At 39.0% G+C, this 19,476-nt stretch overlaps 1 protein-coding gene across 1 annotated transcript in view; it reads right to left on the bottom strand.

Annotated features, from left to right (window-relative positions):
• Positions 1-19,476, bottom strand: part of PTPN13 (protein tyrosine phosphatase non-receptor type 13) — a 112,015-nt gene that overhangs the window by 37,539 nt on the left and 55,000 nt on the right. Inside the window, exons 8-12 of the mRNA XM_038134696.1 lie at positions 9,735-9,830; positions 7,960-8,059; positions 1,456-1,675; positions 410-484; positions 126-300 (exon numbers count right to left, since the gene is read on the bottom strand). Coding sequence (XP_037990624.1) covers positions 126-300; positions 410-484; positions 1,456-1,675; positions 7,960-8,059; positions 9,735-9,830 — 666 coding nt within the window. The remainder of the gene's footprint in view (positions 1-125; positions 301-409; positions 485-1,455; positions 1,676-7,959; positions 8,060-9,734; positions 9,831-19,476) is intronic.

Here is a 19,476-nt window from a genome sequence, read left to right as displayed (position 1 = left end):
ATCACTCTGAAACTGGGTATTGAAAAGCAAAGTTTTCCATTGACTAACAATGACTTAATAACACAATATCTCTTAAAGGGAATACTGAATAAAGGCAGAGGAAATAATTTAGCAGTTGTTCTTACCTCTTAAAGTGGCCAATCCAAAGAAGTGATGCTCCACCAAGCCAATATGGGCAACAACCATATCAAAGACATCTTTACATATTGTTTTGGTATCACAGGTCAGCTCCAGCTTCTGCCCACTCAGAAGCATCACATTTACTTTTCTCCTGGTGTCATCACTCTTGCCTTTCTTAGTCTGCATTTTGTGAAATGAAATCTCTCAACATTCACACTTGTGATAAAAACACACTTGTTGGTTTAACATACTTCCCCTGCCACAGATGGCTCAACAGCCCCTTTCTTACCAAGATAGACTTCGGTAGATCCAAGGAGATGAATGGCTCAATCGTCATTTTCACAAACTCTGGGCCAAAGAAATTCTGCAAATCACAAAAGAGTATGAATGAACACTGTGTTGCTGGGACAACAGGCTGGGGCACAGTTAACTCCCGCCCTGCATGTGCAAAAGAGGGACCAAAGGCTAAAATTTGGCAATTTCCTGCTACCTGGTCTGTATTATATGCAAAACATCTTCACAAAAACCTCTTAAGGGTTGGGGGACAGAGAGGGGAACCAACATGGTTAGTTGAAGCCTACATGAACTAACTCATCTTAATGTGATGGACTGGAGACAGACACAGGAGTTATTACCCTGCATTAGGGCAACCAGTTCCTGAGTCTTGCTTCAAGTTTTCCCATCCTTACATAAACAAAAAAATTAAAAATATCCAGTTCATGGAAAGCAGCAGCAGAGGGCATCAAGCCATCATCTATTCCACGCATCAGACACTCTGTTTACCACTGTAAATATACCTATACATCTCTGTCTCTCTCTTTGTGTGTAATTCCCTATTTCATCAACATACCAAGATGTCAGCTGGGAAAGCAAAGGGCATTTGCACAGGGATTCAGGTGTACTTATGAGCCAAATGAATGCTCTCTCTCTTTACCTTCCCAACTTGTTCATTTAATAACCTCTAATGCTAGAGGAGCACATCCACATTCCATGAAGAGAAATGCAAATGAAGTGGCTGAAAACACCACAGAACAGAGGAGAAAACCTATGCCTTACCTTTGTTGGGATGCTATACTGTTTAATTGATGCAATTGTCGAGCCTTGCTGTCTGTTTTAGCATCTCTTGATGCCACTTTAGGCTCTGTAGCCACTAATGCCACAAAATCTCAGAAGTTTTACCCTGTGAAAGCAGGCCAACACCACCCACCTGGTAATTCATCTCCTGATGACTGTTTATTACAGGACCCGGTTTATGAATCCCACATACGAGAGTTTCAGCCAAGACACCGCTGTGTTTCAATGAAAACAAGAGTTCACCTGAGCTCAGGACATTACCCTCAGTTTCCTTTGTGTCATGGCTGTTTCCAGGGCTATTTCCCTCAGTGGGTCTCTGGTGATGTCAAGCATTGAGGATCTAATTGCATCCCCTGGGTAGAGGTTAGGCCGGGACTGCCTCAGAGCCATCCTAGCTTGCAGTTGCATCATTTCTTCTTCCTGTCGCTTCAGCATCACCTCTTGACTTATTAGCTTGCCTTCAAATGGTGCTTCATGCTGCCTGTAGGAAGGTCAGAGGGGATGACACATTAGCAGGTATGCCTAAGCCATGCTGCTGCTTTAAGCACATCCCCAAGTGGAAACCCAGAGCACAAACACCAGCCATCAAATACTACATGAAACACATTTATTTGGCAGCCAGGAGGTTACCCCTGTGCAGCAATCCATCACTGTAGAAAACATCACCAGGTTTCTGCAGCTGCCTGCAGAACTGCCTCATTCATTCATATGAAAATAAAGGCTCAGCTGCAGTCTGAAAAAATACTCAACGCTACAAACCCAGTGAATCTGTGCAAAATTAGTAGATGCATAAGAAGAATAGAAGTAGTAATGCTTTGCAAATATCCTAATTTCTGTGGTCATGTGGGGACTGTGAAAAAGGCATGCTCAAAAACATGTCATTAAAGAAAAAACTGACATAATAGTGTACTTTCTCTAAGTAAATATTCCTTCAACACTTCTTGCTTGCATGGGCCTGATATTTATTCCTTGATTTCTCCTGAGAAGAATTTCAGCTTGAAATATTTACATAAAAATGTTTATGTCATAACATCCTATATACTAAAGTATTCTAAATATCATACACTAATGTTTCCATAATCTTATTTTCCTGAAAATAGTTCCTTTTTTTTTAAAATTCCCAAGAATGGCCTGGCTGATATACAGTCACCCCAATGATTAAATTAGAGTCTAAATTTATAATCTGAAGGAAAAAATGAGAAAAACAAACAAAAAATACATGACTATTAAAAAAACCAAAAACAACACAGCAACGTGTCTGCAATTTCTTTTCTGCAAGTATTGATCCCAAACATCCTATCAGTCTCATTCTTTACATAAGGAAAGAAATTCACGTCCTGTTTGGGTAAACAAAAGCCATTTTTTATTTGAAAAATAAAATAGCTGGTTAGGAAATGTGAATAACTAAGAAATAAAAAAAAAACCACCAAAGAAAACCAACTTTGACTCCCCTTCTCTCTGTCCCACGCTTACAGAAAAGCACCTTCAAACCTCAAACTAAACAAAAACCAATTGAGCCTTCTGTAGAAATCCTAAACCAAGAAAAAGCAATGTTCTCCCCCTGTTAACATAACCATACAGAGGCAATTCTTAAACAAAAATGGACAGGGGATACTAAGGTGGCTTTCATGAAAAAAGTCAATTTCTAGGCAATTCTAAACTGAGTGTTAAGCATACCACCCAAACTGAGTAATGAAAAACATGAAAAAGCAAAAAAAATGTTTAAAAGACTGCGTATCATCGCAGTCAGGTTTAGAAATATACAAAAATAGAGAGTAATCATGCACTGAGTGACACAGGGCCTCTGTAGTAAGGTAACATACAGACTCCTTAAAAATACACTGTATTTATATACCTACTTCCTAGGAGAACCTAAAGATATGTTTGATGAGTGACAAATCTGTTAATAATCTAAGAGAAAAATGCACCTGTCCAAGACAGTACACTTGCCTACACTTGCTAAACTGGATGTGATTTCAAATTTAATTTTCATCTTTTTACAACATTACTAGCTAATAGCAATACTTTAATACTAAAGTGTCATTGGTTAGCATACAAAAGTAGCCTTAAAATAAGAGTTAAATATAAGAGAACAATGCTAACATTCCTCAAAGGGAATTTCAGGGAAGACACAGACTCGTTACGGAACAAATGTATTAATGTAAGCCCATTACCCATCACCCTGTGCAGGGCTTTCACAGCATTTATTTCCCTTCTCCCTCCTCTTTTTTTTTTTTTTTTTTTTTTCTACAAGAGACTGAATAACATGCACCTAAAGGGACAAAGAAATGAGAAAAGGCCTCAGACCTGCCAACACATGCGCACATGCCTAGCTTTTCACCGTGAGGAATCTTGTTAGGATCGACATATATGGGAATATTGACAAAACCCTAAGTTAAATACACCCACAAGCACCCTTCAGATCAAGGTCTAAGGATGGGCTCTGAAATAAAACAAAAACAAACAGTTTCTGAACATAAATATCTATGAATTATCAAAGACATTTGAAAAAGACATGTTGCAACTGGCTCTAGCTAAAAAACTTGCTAGTGTGAAAACACCTACTGCAGAAAAATATCTTGTCTTTTTAAAAACATACAGCCCTGTGCAATAGCAGCAATGAGAAGTGTTTATCACCAGCTTGGTTTTGTCATCTCTGTTGACATGTATTAATTTCTCTGAAAACTGGGGTGGGTGTGGGGTATCCCTGGAGGAAGCTGAAAAACCTAAGGATTTAGAAATTTTCCTGTCTTATTACATTAGCACTATCTCCAAACACAAATCTGCACATTTCAGCATCCTGGGTCAGTAAAATGAGCTCTGGCTTGGTCAGACTGCCAGAGGTAGCAACATGATTCAGTCTTTAGGTTCCAAGACAAGGAATGCATCTCTCCTACAGAAAAGGAAATACTGTTGAAATGTGCAGGAGAGCTCATTCGTGAAGTTCTGAATATGCAAATGTTATTACTGGAAGGAAAAAAAAAAAAAAAAAGAGTCAAGAGTCTAAATTACATTCCTAACAGATAGCATCACAGGAGTGTGTTTTGTGTGGTGCCTCATCAGACAAGTACTTGGCTGCTATTCTGGATTTTCATCAGGGTCTGACTGCAAACCAGAACCTCACAGCTGCTTATTAACCTGCAGATGGTAGGGGAGCACAAACCCGGAAGGCTGACGCTTGAAAAAAAAAAAAGGAAGTGAATTCTCTCTTCACCTGGTGTACTTACCAAGAAATTAGCAGGTATTGGATCAGAGAAGGAAGTTGGAAGAAGGGAAGCAGGTAGGCAGGCATTCCCTAATGATTAGTGCAGTGGGAAGGTCAGGAATAGACTGAGAAAGATGGATGCCTTTTGGTAAGGCAGGAAGGGTATGAAAATGAAATCTACTGGAAGGAAAAGGCAAAAGAAGGAAGAGATCCATGTCAGCTGCTGCTCCTAGAGAGAAAAAGGAAGAAATAGTAAAGGAAGAAAAAGAAAACAGAAGTAAAAAAGGAAAAAAACCAAGGAATATAAGAAGCAGAGAGGAAACAAGACACAAGCCATTGCCACAAGGAATGCATTCCAAGAAGCTCAGGATAACAACAGTCACAGACCACAAGAAGGGTAATACTGAATGTCTATGGCTCCTGCTAATTTAACATCAGGGCATGCCCACCCAAACAGCACAAGCTGCAACTTCTGACAACTCTGAACAGCTTTGCTGCCTCTTTTCAAAGAAATCTCCCTCAAATACAAATCCTCCTATTTGATTTTATAACTTAATTGATAACTCAGCTGATAACACAATTTTATCAACATAATTCTGTGGATAATTAAACAGACTGGCTCTACGAATATGCCACAGGAGCAATAAAATTAATATGTACTCAAGTACAGCTGTTGTCTCTTAATGCAAGAGAGACACTGAAACATGCTCCCAAGTACTGATGGAATTTAAGTAAAGGATTAAGTTGCATATACTTCCCCAAACCGTGGAATCAAATGGCCAGCCAAAGCATGTAAACTCTGAGATCCTGCTCCTTGGAACTACTTGTTAGCACCAGTTTTACTTTGAGACCTGAGGTTTTTGACTCTATAAAAGCCATGGTGTACTGCAATACAGGACATTTTAGAGCAGCAACATGAAATGTCCTGGATAAAAATATCAAGTTATTTTCTTAAAAATCCCCCATTTAACTAACCACCATATTGAATGGAATTCCTTTTACACTTGTTAGCACTGAAATCACTTAGGAGCTGCTGTAGTAAGAGAGAGAGAGAGCACGCTGTTTTCTACTCAGCTCTCATTAGCAATGGAGGTATAATGTAAGTATTAGTACAGGACTGAATTCTGCTTGTGGCCTCTGTGCTGTTTGTCAGTAGGTCTGCAAAAAAAAGCCAGTAAAACTAGCTGGCACTCTCATTTTTTCATCTTGGATATACATACTGTCTGGTAGTTAGATTAAGAAAAAAAACCCAAACGTGTTCACCTATAAAAATGGGTGAACAATTATGAAAATCAGTAAATAACTACCTGTAGTACCCTACCATGATATTTTTGTGCAAGTGTAGTGGTATCAGAGTGGAGGTAAAGGATACAGGAGGTTAAAAAAATACTAAAAAAATACTGTATAGTTACATACACACAAAATTCATTCCGTTGCTAAGTACATCAGGTAAGTCTATGCTGTGCTTGCAAAACATATTTTCCTTCTGGATTTCACACATCTACAAATTACATCCATTAAAGGTACCAGTCTTAACAGAGTAATATAAAATAATGTGAAACGAACCATGAGAAACTATGTGCTGCTTCACCTCAGCATTTTCACTTGCATAATAGGCCTGATTCATTTACAACAATGACTCACTTGCAATGTGACTCATTTACATACCACATACTACTTTCTGTTTCTGAAATACTTTGTAAATAGAAACACAAGTTCTCTATCAGCATCCGCAAATTACTGCCAGTTTATTTGGAAGCATAACTACGGTGCTGAATGGGCAATTTCCTGGGTTCCAGGCAAAGCAGAAGGAAAGTTGACTTAGCAGTTTTCACCAAAAAAAAAAAAAAAAAGGGCAAATAAGTTAAGAAATCTATATATTATTTGTGTACATAAAATAATCGGATTTGCCTTTTTAGTGTGGTGCTAAAACACTGTGAAACACACAGTAAAAATGTACAGTTCTATATCAGGATTACATGAAATATAAACCAGTAACCCTTAGAAGTCTGCCCAAAAAGCACATACATTATGTGAAAACAGGCTGGATTCCCATGAGTGCTTGGACACCACTAACACATACAGCATTACACAGATACCAGATTCCTGACAACAAAACTGTCTGGACACAGTTAAGCTGCACCCAAATACTTCTTCCCTGACAGAAATGCCAATATATAGGTTTTTAGATGACTCTGCATTTCTCAGGCAAAGTGCAGGTAGTAAGGAAACCAATTCATCAAACGAGGTAACCAAAAGCTGTACGGCCTCCAAGGAACTCTTCTCGTGCTCACCTGCCCTGAGACGCAGTTCATTTGAGACCCTGCCTTACCCAGATCCACTTCTGGCACACAATACAGTGCAAGGAGCAGACACTCACTTATTTTCATGGCTCTAAGCCCTGTTTATCCTTTGCTTTAAGTGAACATGGAGGACACATTCACCAGCAGTGTCACATCACCCAACACAGGCCCAATCTTCACACATTTCCAAGTTTCTTTAATAGGACAGAGCAAGATTCTCCTCCAACATATGCCAAAAACATATCTATATCCAAGAATATTGAGCACAACAGCAATATTGCTCCTGATCTACAGCATACAAAGAAGAAAGCTGCCAAGGGAAGGCTTTGTTGCTGTGATGTGATGAGGGAAAAGGGCAAGAAAGAGATGTGCCTTTATTTTTTACCCCTTGCTACAAAAATTATCTGCATAATTTTGATAAAATCTTCCAAGGTGATTAGGTATCTAGCAGAGACCAGAAGAAACTTTTAAATCCAAAAGGTCAATGTCAGTAAAAATTTTCAAGCTTTAGAGTGGAACCATTCTTAAAAGGTAATAGATATGGCAAGATATGCTTCTGATGTATTAAAAAGATGCTGCGTCAAAGGTGATGTTCAACGTTTTGAAGGACCTGCTTTTTAAAGCTGTATTGATGAATGGCATTTGGAAAAATGAAACTCACAGAGGTGCTGTATTTGAATACACTACACAGCAAAGTAATTCTCAAAAAGCATAAACTGTTACTGCTTAGTAAGTGATGAGGTATTAATAAAAAAAATTAATCCAAACACAAAAAACATGAACAAAAGATTTTGCCAAAACAACTAAACCAAATGCATTGCTTTTGACTTACTTCAAGGAAATAAGCATGCTTCCATTTCTTATTAAATGAAAAAACCCCACCAATAAATACGTATTAATATCAGTAATTTCAAAAACTTTATTCTGGAAAAGTATGAGTAAAAAATAATTAAATATTTCCAAGCAGAATATAGCCTCTGACCTTCTGACAGTCATAACAACCTGAGTTTAATCCAGTCTCCACTAAACATGGGAACTGAATGTGGGCACCCAACTTACCTCTACATTACAGTGCATCATGAGACTTTTACTTCAGAATGCAATATATAATTCTGAAATGCTATTTTCATTCAAGTATTACATGCCTTGCTTTTTTAATCTTAACCAGAAGCAGGGATGGGAGTGAAAAACTTCACCTGCAGATTTAGAATACATTCTTTGATAAAGAAAAAGCCATATTGTTTTCAAAGGGTTTACCTTGTTCTCTGAGAATTAACTTGACTTGATGTGGAGATATCATCAGCACCTGATAACACACCACTGGCATCATCTCTCTTGAAAGCTTCATTTCTTCTCACTAGCAAACCAAAAGACAAATTAATACCTTGGGCAACAAAGCACAGAGCAATCCCACCTAAACCTCAAGGATTTATCAGTCATGTGAGATTATTCAGAAGGAATCAAATTTATGTGTTCTGCACAATGGCATGACAGTATCAAACAAATTAACATTATAATGCTGATTTCAGTTTTCAGAGCTATCTTACAGTTTTACCCCAACAAAAATCACTGATAGTCCTTTGAAGAAGGATACTAAGGAAGGCCTAAAAGAAATCAAAATAAAACTCCACAAAATTTCATAGACCCCTTCCCAAGGTAACATATCTTTTTTGTCAGCCATGAGTTGAGACAAACATGGCAGAGACATCACACAAAACTATTCCAGACCAGAAAGAGAGCAGCTAGTTAACTATGCATTCAGTACACAAAAAAAAGAAGTTAAGAAAGCAGTATCTGAACTTCAAATCATTATCTCTGGAACCTGACTCCTCATTATAATTTATAGGGATTTTTTTTTGCTTTGTTTTGGCAATATATTAACCTGTGATTCTCTTTGTAAAATTACAGCTTTTGCTGGGAGATCTTCCTGTAGCAGCACCTGAGACGCTACACTTTGAGCTTGATTTTGCACAGTACTTCACTTCCCCCTCTTACTGGACCCTCAGCAAACAGAGCTGGCAGGAGAGCTCTTGGAGAACACACTAAAGCCACATTGAATTAGAAATAGGGGTTTTTTACAGTCATTTCACTGAGCCCAGATATACTACTACTAGAAGACAGCAGAAGGCAGCTCTATCTTGTCTGTACAAACTTAGGAGTTGCTGACTTTGGACCAGAACACATAAACAGTCTGTTCCAAATTGCAAGCAAGCAAAGGGAAATTACAGGAGCCTCAGTATTTGTTACTGCTCCTCAGGCTTCTGGCTCAGTAAGCACAAGGACAGACAATGACAAAGAAGGCTGAGAGATCAGTGAGTACATGGAGGCTGGGCTGGAATTCTGTGCATACAGAATATATATAGTGCAGCTAGCTATACATCAGCTTCCTAACTATTGTTTTCTTTCCTAATTTTCACCAAATTATTTATCTCCATTTTTTTATAATGACTCTGAAAAGATGATTCTTCCTACAATACATTAGAAAACAATCTTTTGTATCATCTCCTGCTTTTTCAAGCAATTGATTTAATATAAACTACTTAAATTTATCTTACTAACAGCCTGTACTATGTAGTACTTTAGCATTACACTGAAATCCTTGGCATATAAATTATAAACCACTTAACCCTCTTAGTAAAACCCAGCAATATCATTATACCACGGAGCTCCCATATGAGGCTTTTGTAATTCACTGTTACTGTGCACTAATGCCAACTCCATCATTTTTTCTGCAGCATTTTCTGTTATTTAAAAAAAGAACACTTCTAGTAAAAAGTTAACTACTTCCAGCTTTTCTTACCAAGTTCCCTTCCAGAGTGCTAAATGTCAAACTCATTTCTGAACAGACTGCACATTATGCTGTTCTGTATATGATGTTGTAATTTCATCATCTTAGAACTTTGTATCAGGACAATTATCAAGACTCCTACTAAAAGCTTTTGGGTCTGGTTTTTGTCTTGAACTTTTTTCTTTAGGTTTTTTGTTTCTTTGGGTTTTTGGTTGGTTGGTTGGTTTTTAAACATAGGCCTTACCTTGCCTGAAATCTGGTTCTGAAGAAATAACAGATGGACTTTCACTCGAAGTACTATAAACATCGCTGTGATAAGATTTGTACCTTCTCAAAGGCTCTGAAAGTTTAAACCAAGGTATCAGAAGTAGAAAGCAACAGTCATAATGTAAAAATCAAATACAAACATTTGAATTTTTAAAAAATATTTTCAAACAATTTTAAAATGCCTGTGGCTATGGAGTCTAAAAGCAAACACCCAGGGGATGCTGGGCAGTCCCATTCTATTCTGAGGTTCTGTGGTCAGCCTGGCCACTCTTTACTATCCCAATGCAGCCACCTCCTCTGAACTTCCCTCAACATCACTTCCAAGTTAAAACTGGTATTAAAAAAACCCCATTGAGACCCTAGACAAAAAAAAAGATCCCTCCTGCAAACAAACCAGGTGCAAATGTTTGGTGTGTGCCTCTTGCATGTAAAAAGCAATCACCAGAACTCGGTCCCTGGCTCCTTTATGACATAAAACAAAAAATATCCAAAGAGATAAAGCAAATACTGGAAAATTGTAATTCAGCTCATCTCTGACATCCACAAAATATGATTAACAATCAATTAGTAAGCCCCTAGAGGATATTTAATTAACCAGAACAGCTAAACTGATGTGATGAGAAATCAATACAGCAGTCTCAGTTCCTACTCTCAGGGGATTACATAAATAACATACTGAGCAAAGGACTCCACAGAAGGGGGTATGTACTTGACATTTGCAACCACCTCCCAGAACTTTCCTGAGCACAAACCAACAACCATACACAGAATGTGCATAAAAGCAGAACACACACGCACACTCTCTACATCTTGGGAACAGCAATGCTTCACTGTCAAAATGAGACAAAAAACCTCAGGTGTCCTTATTTGCAGAAGGCTGTTTCTGGTCTGACTATAGTTAATGTTTTTGAAAACAAAAGCAGTGATATAGAAAAAGCACATGTAACTTCTGTGAAAACAAGTGCCAGTCACTACAGCAAGGAATATGCAATGCAAGAATACAAAATGGGGAACACATAAGCAGATATTTCTGGGGCTGCAACAAGGAAATCAGATGTTCCAACTTTTCACACCCAGAAAACAAAACATGGTGAAAAATTCTGAGGGACCAATAAACCTGCTGCATAACTTCTATTAGGTCAGATGACAGGTTAGTCAACAACCCTACACACACAGAATTCCTACAGAAGTAGGAAAAATTCCAAACAGGAAAGAAGCATGAAAAGAAGTAAGATAATACAGTACTCCAAGAACTAAAGACTAGTTCATGTTCACTTTGGACTGTTTCCAAAATCTTCCTCTTTAAAAGCCTTTATCCCTCCCATTTTTACCCAGCTCACTTGAGCTGTGTAGGGAATCTTTAAGAAAACTGGGAAAGGTAAGCTGATGCGGTGGTTTTCAGGGCAGTCTGGACTTGGTGAAGGGAAGGAGAGATCTTGACTCCATTTCAGAAGGCTGGTTTCTTATATTATGATATATATTACATTAAAAAAGACCACACTATAACTATACTACAAAGAACAGAGAGAAAGAATCATTAGAAGGCGAGACAGGAGTAAAAAAGAATGAATAACAAAGTTCTGTAATTTCCAGAGAGTCTGAGAGCTGCTGCCTCCTCAATTGGTCACCAAGTAGAAACATCCCATATTGACCAATCGAGAAAGCACCTGCTGCATTCCACAGTAGCAGATAACAAATTGTTTACACTTGAAGCCGAGGCCCTCTCAGCTTCTCAAGAGAAGAAAATCCTAGCAAAAGGATTTTCATAAAATATCATAACTACAGTAAGCAAAGGTACAAATCAACTCATGAAACCAACAGGTCTCGCTAGCCCATCGCAGTTGCACAGTTTAGCAGGATAAAATCCAATTTATCCAAAGAACATTTTACCATTTTACCATTTAACTCTCAGAAAGGAACGGTATGGACCTACAGAAAGATTAAAAGAATCCACTGGGACCGTGTGGGAGCAGTGAGGTTGCTTCAATCTTCCACAAGGGCTACTTTGAACGTTGTGGATTTTACAACAAAGAACTCTGCCCCCAGTCTAGCAATTACTTGCCTACCATGGGAAATAAAAACCAAATTCAGTGGGTAGCTTTTAGAGATGTGTTTTCAAAATGCTCCTAGCCCTTAAGTGAGGCATCAATCCACACACAACACTGAGCTACAGTACTGAAATGTTTAACTAAAACCAGACCTCTTGTTTCCCAGTAGTTTTATTAGCTGTAAGTTTTTCAAATCTGCTGAACTGACTTTGAAGCAAGATGATGGAGAGGGAACAATAAAAAATGACGTGAGATTTTAAACAAACTTATTTTTTTCCACTTAGTCAGCAGCCAGGGCTTCTCAAATTGCACACAAATTATGGCTCCATTCTGGTTCTTTGAAACATTAAATTTTGAAAAAACCAAACCCGTGGTACAACAGAAATATGCAGTTGAACCACAAGACAAGTGTTTGTAGGTGGTGGCATGCTATGGGACTCTGCAGGGTGTTTGATTTCTCCTGACTCGTCCTGTTAGCAGGGGCTGGTGCCATGCTGTAGGCCAAGAAGTCCATGAACCAAGAAACAAAAAGCAAAATTTCCACGCATTGTTCATCTCAATGTTGTCACAGACCCCCACATAAGGCCCAACAAGACTCAAACCTACTCACAAGTAGAGCTGGAGACAGGACCACACTCCTGTCTTTTCACATCCTTCTCCCTAATCAAGACCACAATCCAAGAACACAAGCAAATATGTTCTTCTCATCTGCTGGAAGCATTCAACAACCTTTCCATGCTGGGCTATCAGGCAAAGTTTCAAGGCAATTAAGAAAATACATCCCGAAATTTCATGTAAATCCTCTAGATTTATATCCATTTTGCTCAGTTTAGAGAAAACAAATACAGATGTGGAACTGTTTGCTGCTGGGGCATCTTCAGTCCAGTTCTCTGCTGGCCTACACAAACATCTGTGTACACCCCCTACAATCCCCCCAGCACTGCACCCCCTCTTAACCAAGAGCCTTTCTTCCAGGACACAGACAGAATATGCACTGCAGACCTGCAAATACTCAATTAAAATGTAAATATTGAGAATATTCTATCTCTAATGCTTGCATAGTCATCCAAATAATTTATGCTCTCTCCTCTACGCCAGCAAGTTCTTCTCAATTCTAATGTATCATATTAGGATTTAACTTCAAAGAAGGCACTTGGATCATGTCCAAGCTAAGCTTCTAATTAAGAATTGCTTTCCAAAGGTCACAAAGTCCCAGTTCTGGGATCAAATTAAAGTTTGGCTTTTCATACAGAAGTCCCAATAGCAAGGACAAACTTCTAGACAAACTGTCTGGCTGAGAAGGAGCTGAAAAATGACAACAAAAGCTAAAGACTACAATAAAACAACTTATCTCCCATATTTACAGTTTTCCCTGGGAATTCTGAATGGCCTTAGTTTGCTGTCTTAGTTTCTTGAGTTTTTTGGTTTGTTTTTTTTTTTTTTAATTTTGGTGACTGAAGAGAGACTTCAAAACTGATTTAACTTCTACAAACACCAAGCACATTGTAGCAAAATGGGATCAGTTACCTTCCTTAACATTTCACTGTTTAGATTACATCTTATACCAGAACACTTTGAACGATTTCATACCTTAATAGAAAAAAGCCCTTGAGTTTAAGCACGTTTTAAGAATTTGTAACTAAAATGAATATATAAAATTTGTACGAATAAGCGAAATAAGCATGATGCAAAGGTAGAGGATGCATTACAAGTTGGAGAGTCTGTCTTTGTGCTGCTTAGTGCTTTTTCAAGTTCCCTATCAAAACCAGCGGAGCACAACTTCCCAGGCACCCCATGCAGCATAAAATAACAAAACACGCTATTTACGCAAGGCGAGATCTGCATGCCCAGACAAGTCACTTACAGAGAGCCTCACCTCAGCCAACTTCAACAGAAATCAGAGAACCACATTCAGCTTGGAATTTCATTATCCTGAACACCAGTCACATCAGATACACAGGTTTTCAAATACACATCATTACAGAATAATTTCTGGCGGCACAGAGAAGGCGGCAGAATTAAACCGACAGTTTCATGACAGGGAGAGAGCTCTTGTTTGCTCTTTGAAGTTTACTGGTGGGTGTCTATTACAGGAAAGTGGTACTATAATACCACTTAAACACATTAACTGTCCTTCAGAAGAAGCTGGGACTCACTTCTTTCCCATGAGTTAAACCAATAGATTAGATTCATATTTGCTTTTCCTTTTTTTCTTTTCAGCTGAGAAAACTGGAACTATCTTAGGCAAGCCAGTATAGGTTTAACAAGAAGGACATCAAGATCCAATTCAAATTCCTGATAGGGATTCACATCCAACAACTAACAAAGAAAGCTATCCCATTCAGACTTCCAGGGCAGCAGGCTCATTTTAACTTGCCAGATTTCCACCACTCACATTCTACATGAAAAAGCTGTACTGCACATGCAGTCCAAGTCACCAGCTAGCCAGGCAACTCCCCAGGGAGCCCCATCTGATGCAGAGGGCCTGGCAGGATCTAATCTACCTTAGATTAGATGTACTCTAATGTAGAAAAATGCAGCCTTGGAAAACTGCAGAGAACGCACATCTCTAGTGCTAGGCTGGAAAGGAAAACAGAGAGATTAACAATGACAACACCAGGGTCTGGTAGGAATTCAAGAGTCCGGGATTTAGAAAGACAACCCTGTTTTCTGGATCTGGATCATGCCATCTGGGATAAGGTATGTAAACTAACAACAGGCCCAGACAGAGTTTGTCTAACAAAGTGGTTTGTCTGTTTTAATTTACATGTTTTATCCAACTGAGAATGCAATGTATTGACCAGAAATTGACAATCTCAGATTGTGTGAGCTGCTGAAAGCTCGCTAGATGAGATAAAGCAGGTGCCATTCTGCAGTGCAATTATGCAATTGTTAGAGCTGGTTTACTACCTAATGTTAAGCTGTAAAACTCAGCACAAAGTAATAGTTGCTGATGCCATAGTACTTGTATTTTACAGATATCCCACAAATACCTTCTTCATTGAAAAGCCAGTATCTATTGCCTCAGAAAAATCAACAGCTGGAGTTCTCTAACCAAAATAGCATCAGTCCATTATCCTACCTCTCAGATTCATTAAAGTTATTTCTGAATATTGTTCTACTGGACAGACCGACCACATGAGAAGCTATTTTGTCACAAATGAATTTAAATCACACTGCAGCACCACAGAGACGTGTAAACTGCCCCTTCCTTTGCTTTCACATGTAAACAGATGTGCCATTGTGTATGACTCAACTGGCCCGCAGTGAACTCAGAAACCCAGAACACAGAATTCAAGAGAAAAAGGAAGTATGTGCACTTCAATAAATTCACAGTGCTACATTTGTAAAGCAACTATTCACTTCCCCCCCCCAAATCCAATCTCTCATTTAACCCAATTCTACAGAGGCTCCCAAATTCAAACCTCTGGGGCTTAATCTGCTGGGATGAATTTGCTACCAACAGCTGCCTGCAGAAATTTTCACTTATTCAAAAATGCACCTTTAAAGTAAGAGAGCGCCTAAAATCCAGACATTTACAGTATCCCTAACTGTAACCTGTAACTGCAACCTTCCCAGCTAAACAAAGGCTGTCATAACATGGAAATTTTAAAAATGGGGTCCAAATGAGTCTTCAAGGTAGCTAATGAGAACAGCTGCCTGACATAAACACATGGAATAAGACTTAGGAGGAAAAGACTCTTGTCTAGAAATATAGAATATTACTGCCTCTTCCTGCTGATTCTACAAAGCAAAAGCAATAATTGGACAAAAGACATAAAATCTGAGGACTTAATAATCTGGGTTTCTTGTTGGAAAAAAAATAAAGGTAGAAAGAGAGAGGAATAAACACAAGTTGTGGGTCTGGAATACACATGGTTCCCAACTGAAAAAACATTTAACAAAGGCTTGAGAATATTCCCAAACCACCTCCATTTCCCCACCCCTGGATTCAGCATTCCAGAGCTTCAGCAAGATCAACTTTTTTGGTATCCTCCCGTCTTTTTTTTGCCCTGCGTGCTATTTCAACCCACATTTAGATATATTACTGCTCTCATAACTGGTTTTGTCCTCCTGTATTCCACAAGAACACGGGCAAGCTTTATGCTCCTTCATGTATCTCACAACATCCTCATAAACAATGCTGCATTAAAAAAAAATTTAAAAAGGATACTCATTCACTCAAGTAACACATAAATCATTTCACTTTGAATTATGCATTCACTCAAAGCAAAGAGTGGGAGGAGCTGCCTAAGTAAAAGGAGAGGTTCAGACAAGGCTACCATTACCATCTCACAGCCTTGTACCTTGCTACTGAGCCATCTGAAGGCAGGCCTAGGATAGGAAAACTTGAGTGTGTGTACACTTCACAAGTGTCAGGAGATACAGTTTGGTGGGAGAGAAGGCAAAAAAACCTGGAGCACGGGAGAACAGATGGCACCTTCACACTCCTGAGCTGCAATGCAAGCTTCCAAAATGTAAAAGAACGCTATTTTCTCTCTGAAAGAAAAGGGATGCTATCAGCAGGCGCCAGGCAGCAACTTCCAAGTTTCAAAAGAACACTGAAAACAAAACAACCTTGCTCTCTGGGTACAGGTAAGATGTTTGGGTTTAATACCCAACAACTTCACAACTCTAATAAATTCTAAGGTCACAACACCACCATAACAAAACAAGAATGAAGAAAAGGGCAAAAATGAAGAACCTACTGTCTTGGTAAAATTAACACATACTTTTGGAGTCTCTTATTAGTGATCAGAATTGGCTACACTGTAAGTAAAATAGCAGACTCTTGGCCTTGCCCCCATCTGGCTAAATGGCAGCTAATCATAAACAATCATCTTCAGTATAGAAGAGATAAACAACCTCAACCCTGAAACTGTACAGCAGATTAACATAAGCCAGCAAGTTCAAGAGCAAGGCAGTCACAAGGACACGGTCCTTGGAAGCCTTTTGAGGCTAAATCTGAGATGTTCTAACAGTATATTATAGTGCAATTTACATGGTCTGCAGCTCACTACAAAGTACTACAGCACAGCTGTAATTAAAGCTCTGTCATTCTTTCCACTATAAACTCTGCTTTTCATGAGTTTATAATTTAGTTTGTAAAAATCTGTTCTGAGCGAAAGCTTGGCACACCAGAGCCTGTGCATAAGAACATTTTCCAAGGCAGTCATCTCCTTAAGGTTTCATAAATAACAGAAAAGTTTTCCAGCTTAACCCAAAGTAAGTTAAAGAAAAATAAGCTATATGTCACTTAAATTCCTTTGTAGTTTGAGAAGTTTTATCTTGCCAAGTTCAACTCACAGAGAGTCCAATGTCACTTCACAATTCAAAAATGGAAAAACAATGTATACAGCCAAAAGCAGAGGCTTAATACAATTTACACAGGCTTAGCTGAGACCTAGACCTGGGCTCAACTGAAGTGAAAATATCCCCAGACCTAACAAAGAGAAGGCAGATTGTGTTTCCTCTTCTACCTAGCCATAACCCTGTTTCCTGTGACTCCTTGCCCATTCCTCTCCCTCCAGACTGAACTGAACCCTTATTCGAAACTGCATGACCTTTTGAAGAAAGTTATTCTCCTTCTGTTGTATTTTTCACTCATGCCTCTCAGCTGTGCTGGTCAGAAGAGTAATTCCACACACACTTGACACATGATAGTGTTGGATGTGGAAATATCTGTCTAACCACTAAGTACTTCAAAATTACATACAACAGTAACACACAAAAAAACTCAAGACTGTATTTTTCATTTCTTTGACAGATGAAACTGGCAATAGACTTTTTACAAAAGATCTCAAGAGACATGTCTCGTCTAAAAAAATGTAAGATGAGGATCAGTAGGGAAGAAAAAAAGGAAAAGGGAAAGAAGTCTTAACAGACTAGCAGACTTTATGTATTAAGACTTTTGTGTAACTGCTCACTACGGCAGAATAGATACTTCCAGTCAGGTTTCTCAAGCCCTGTAAGACATAACAGCAACTAACTCTTATGCGAAAAAGCATTCATCATCCATCTTACTAGAATACTCCTTTAAACTGGCTCATTAAAAATTCACATTCACAACTAGTTTCTCGTCCAAAAGATTTTCTTTCAGTAGTTAACTGATGGAAGAAATTGAACAATTGAGAGCCTAAAATATAACAGTAAAGCACACACTCCCACCTTAAAGAGTGAAACACACCCTCCTTGAAAATAGAAAACTCCGAAACTCAGCTACCTGTTGAGAAAGTGTCTTTACTTTTTTCTTAGTAAGTAATTCAGAAGGATGGGCAATGAGTCAGGCTATTGCCTCAGTCTTTCCTGTACAGGTTTGTCATTCAACCTCTGTGACTACTGAGGCCCAGTCCCCAGTTTACTTTGACTGCACTTTCACCCATTCCCCGTTTGAATTGAGTAGTTTCACACATCTGACCTATCTCAGTTTGCAAGGCATGGGCATGTTTTGTTTTCTGCCATCTCCCAATCTGCCTGAATGAGAATGATAAACCCATTGCTCATCAATGGGTTTGGCCATGCTTTTGGTTTTGCTCTTATGCAACACAAACCTGCACAAAGCTGCACTCCTGAACAACAAGGCTATTGAGCTTTCCCAATGCTGGGAGTGGCCTCCTCTTAAGCTCTGTCAGCTGCCTATCTCCAGCGATCCGAGTTGACTCATATACTTGAGATGGACCCTGTTGATTTCAAACTTTTAAACCAAAAGCCAACCAAGCTTCCCTGTACCTCATCAGACATCCTGGTAGATAACAACAGATAATAAACATCTATAGAGATAAACAATGGTAACTCCACAGTGCTGCTTTTATCTGTGTTCATTTCTTCACACCATAACGTGACCCTCATCCCCTCATCTGAAGATACTGATCTGATAGCACAAGAGAACTGCACCTGCACAGAAATCACAGCAGCTTTTTAACCTGCCTATGCCATTTCAATAACACTCTTCCTTTCTGGAACAAAAGGCTCACATGCACAGGAAAGGATCCGGCCTCCTGTGATAATTGCAATATAAGCATCTCCCAAGATGGCCACAAAGGGCATGAGCAGGCATTTTCAGAAATTCAACCTCGATAAAAGGCTTTATCATCTCTCCTTAATATGGAGGTGTTTACACCTCAGGCAGAAGAAGGAGGCCAAGGTGGGGTGTGTTTTCACAGTTACTTCTGTCACACAACAGGCAGGCTAACTGACAGGTCTTTGAGTGCACCTGAGTAAATGCCTGAGGCAGCTCTGTACACACAGCTCTTGTACCATACACCTTGGATTATCAAGTGATGCTTTCTGGCCTAGCACAAGCAGGATCCAGCTCTGCTCTCAGTTTCTATCCAACTGTCTCAAATTTATAGCCCCTGAAAATCATCCCACAAAACCAAAGCAAATAAAGCACGCAGTTCCAGTTACAGGGTCTGCATCAAGGTAATTTTATAACTTTCCCCACAACAATTACGAATACTTGTTTTTCCCCCATGCATTTTCTTAATGAACTGATGGAACTTGTGTGAAGTGTTCCCACTGAAGTGAAGATCTGAACACGAGGCAAAAAAAGTCATATTTAAAGGCTTAAGTCCAGAGTTATGCAGCACAAAACCAGACATACAGAGATGAAATTCTGCCTTTCCTCAGGGGCATAAATCCATCTCTAATAGCTGGAGATGAGAATCTTCC

This window comes from Motacilla alba, chromosome 4, assembly GCF_015832195.1.
Source record: "Motacilla alba alba isolate MOTALB_02 chromosome 4, Motacilla_alba_V1.0_pri, whole genome shotgun sequence".
Classification (NCBI taxonomy): domain Eukaryota; kingdom Metazoa; phylum Chordata; class Aves; order Passeriformes; family Motacillidae; genus Motacilla; species Motacilla alba.
The sequence above is the reverse complement of the archived record's forward strand: the minus strand, read 5'-3'. Positions and strand labels throughout refer to the sequence as shown.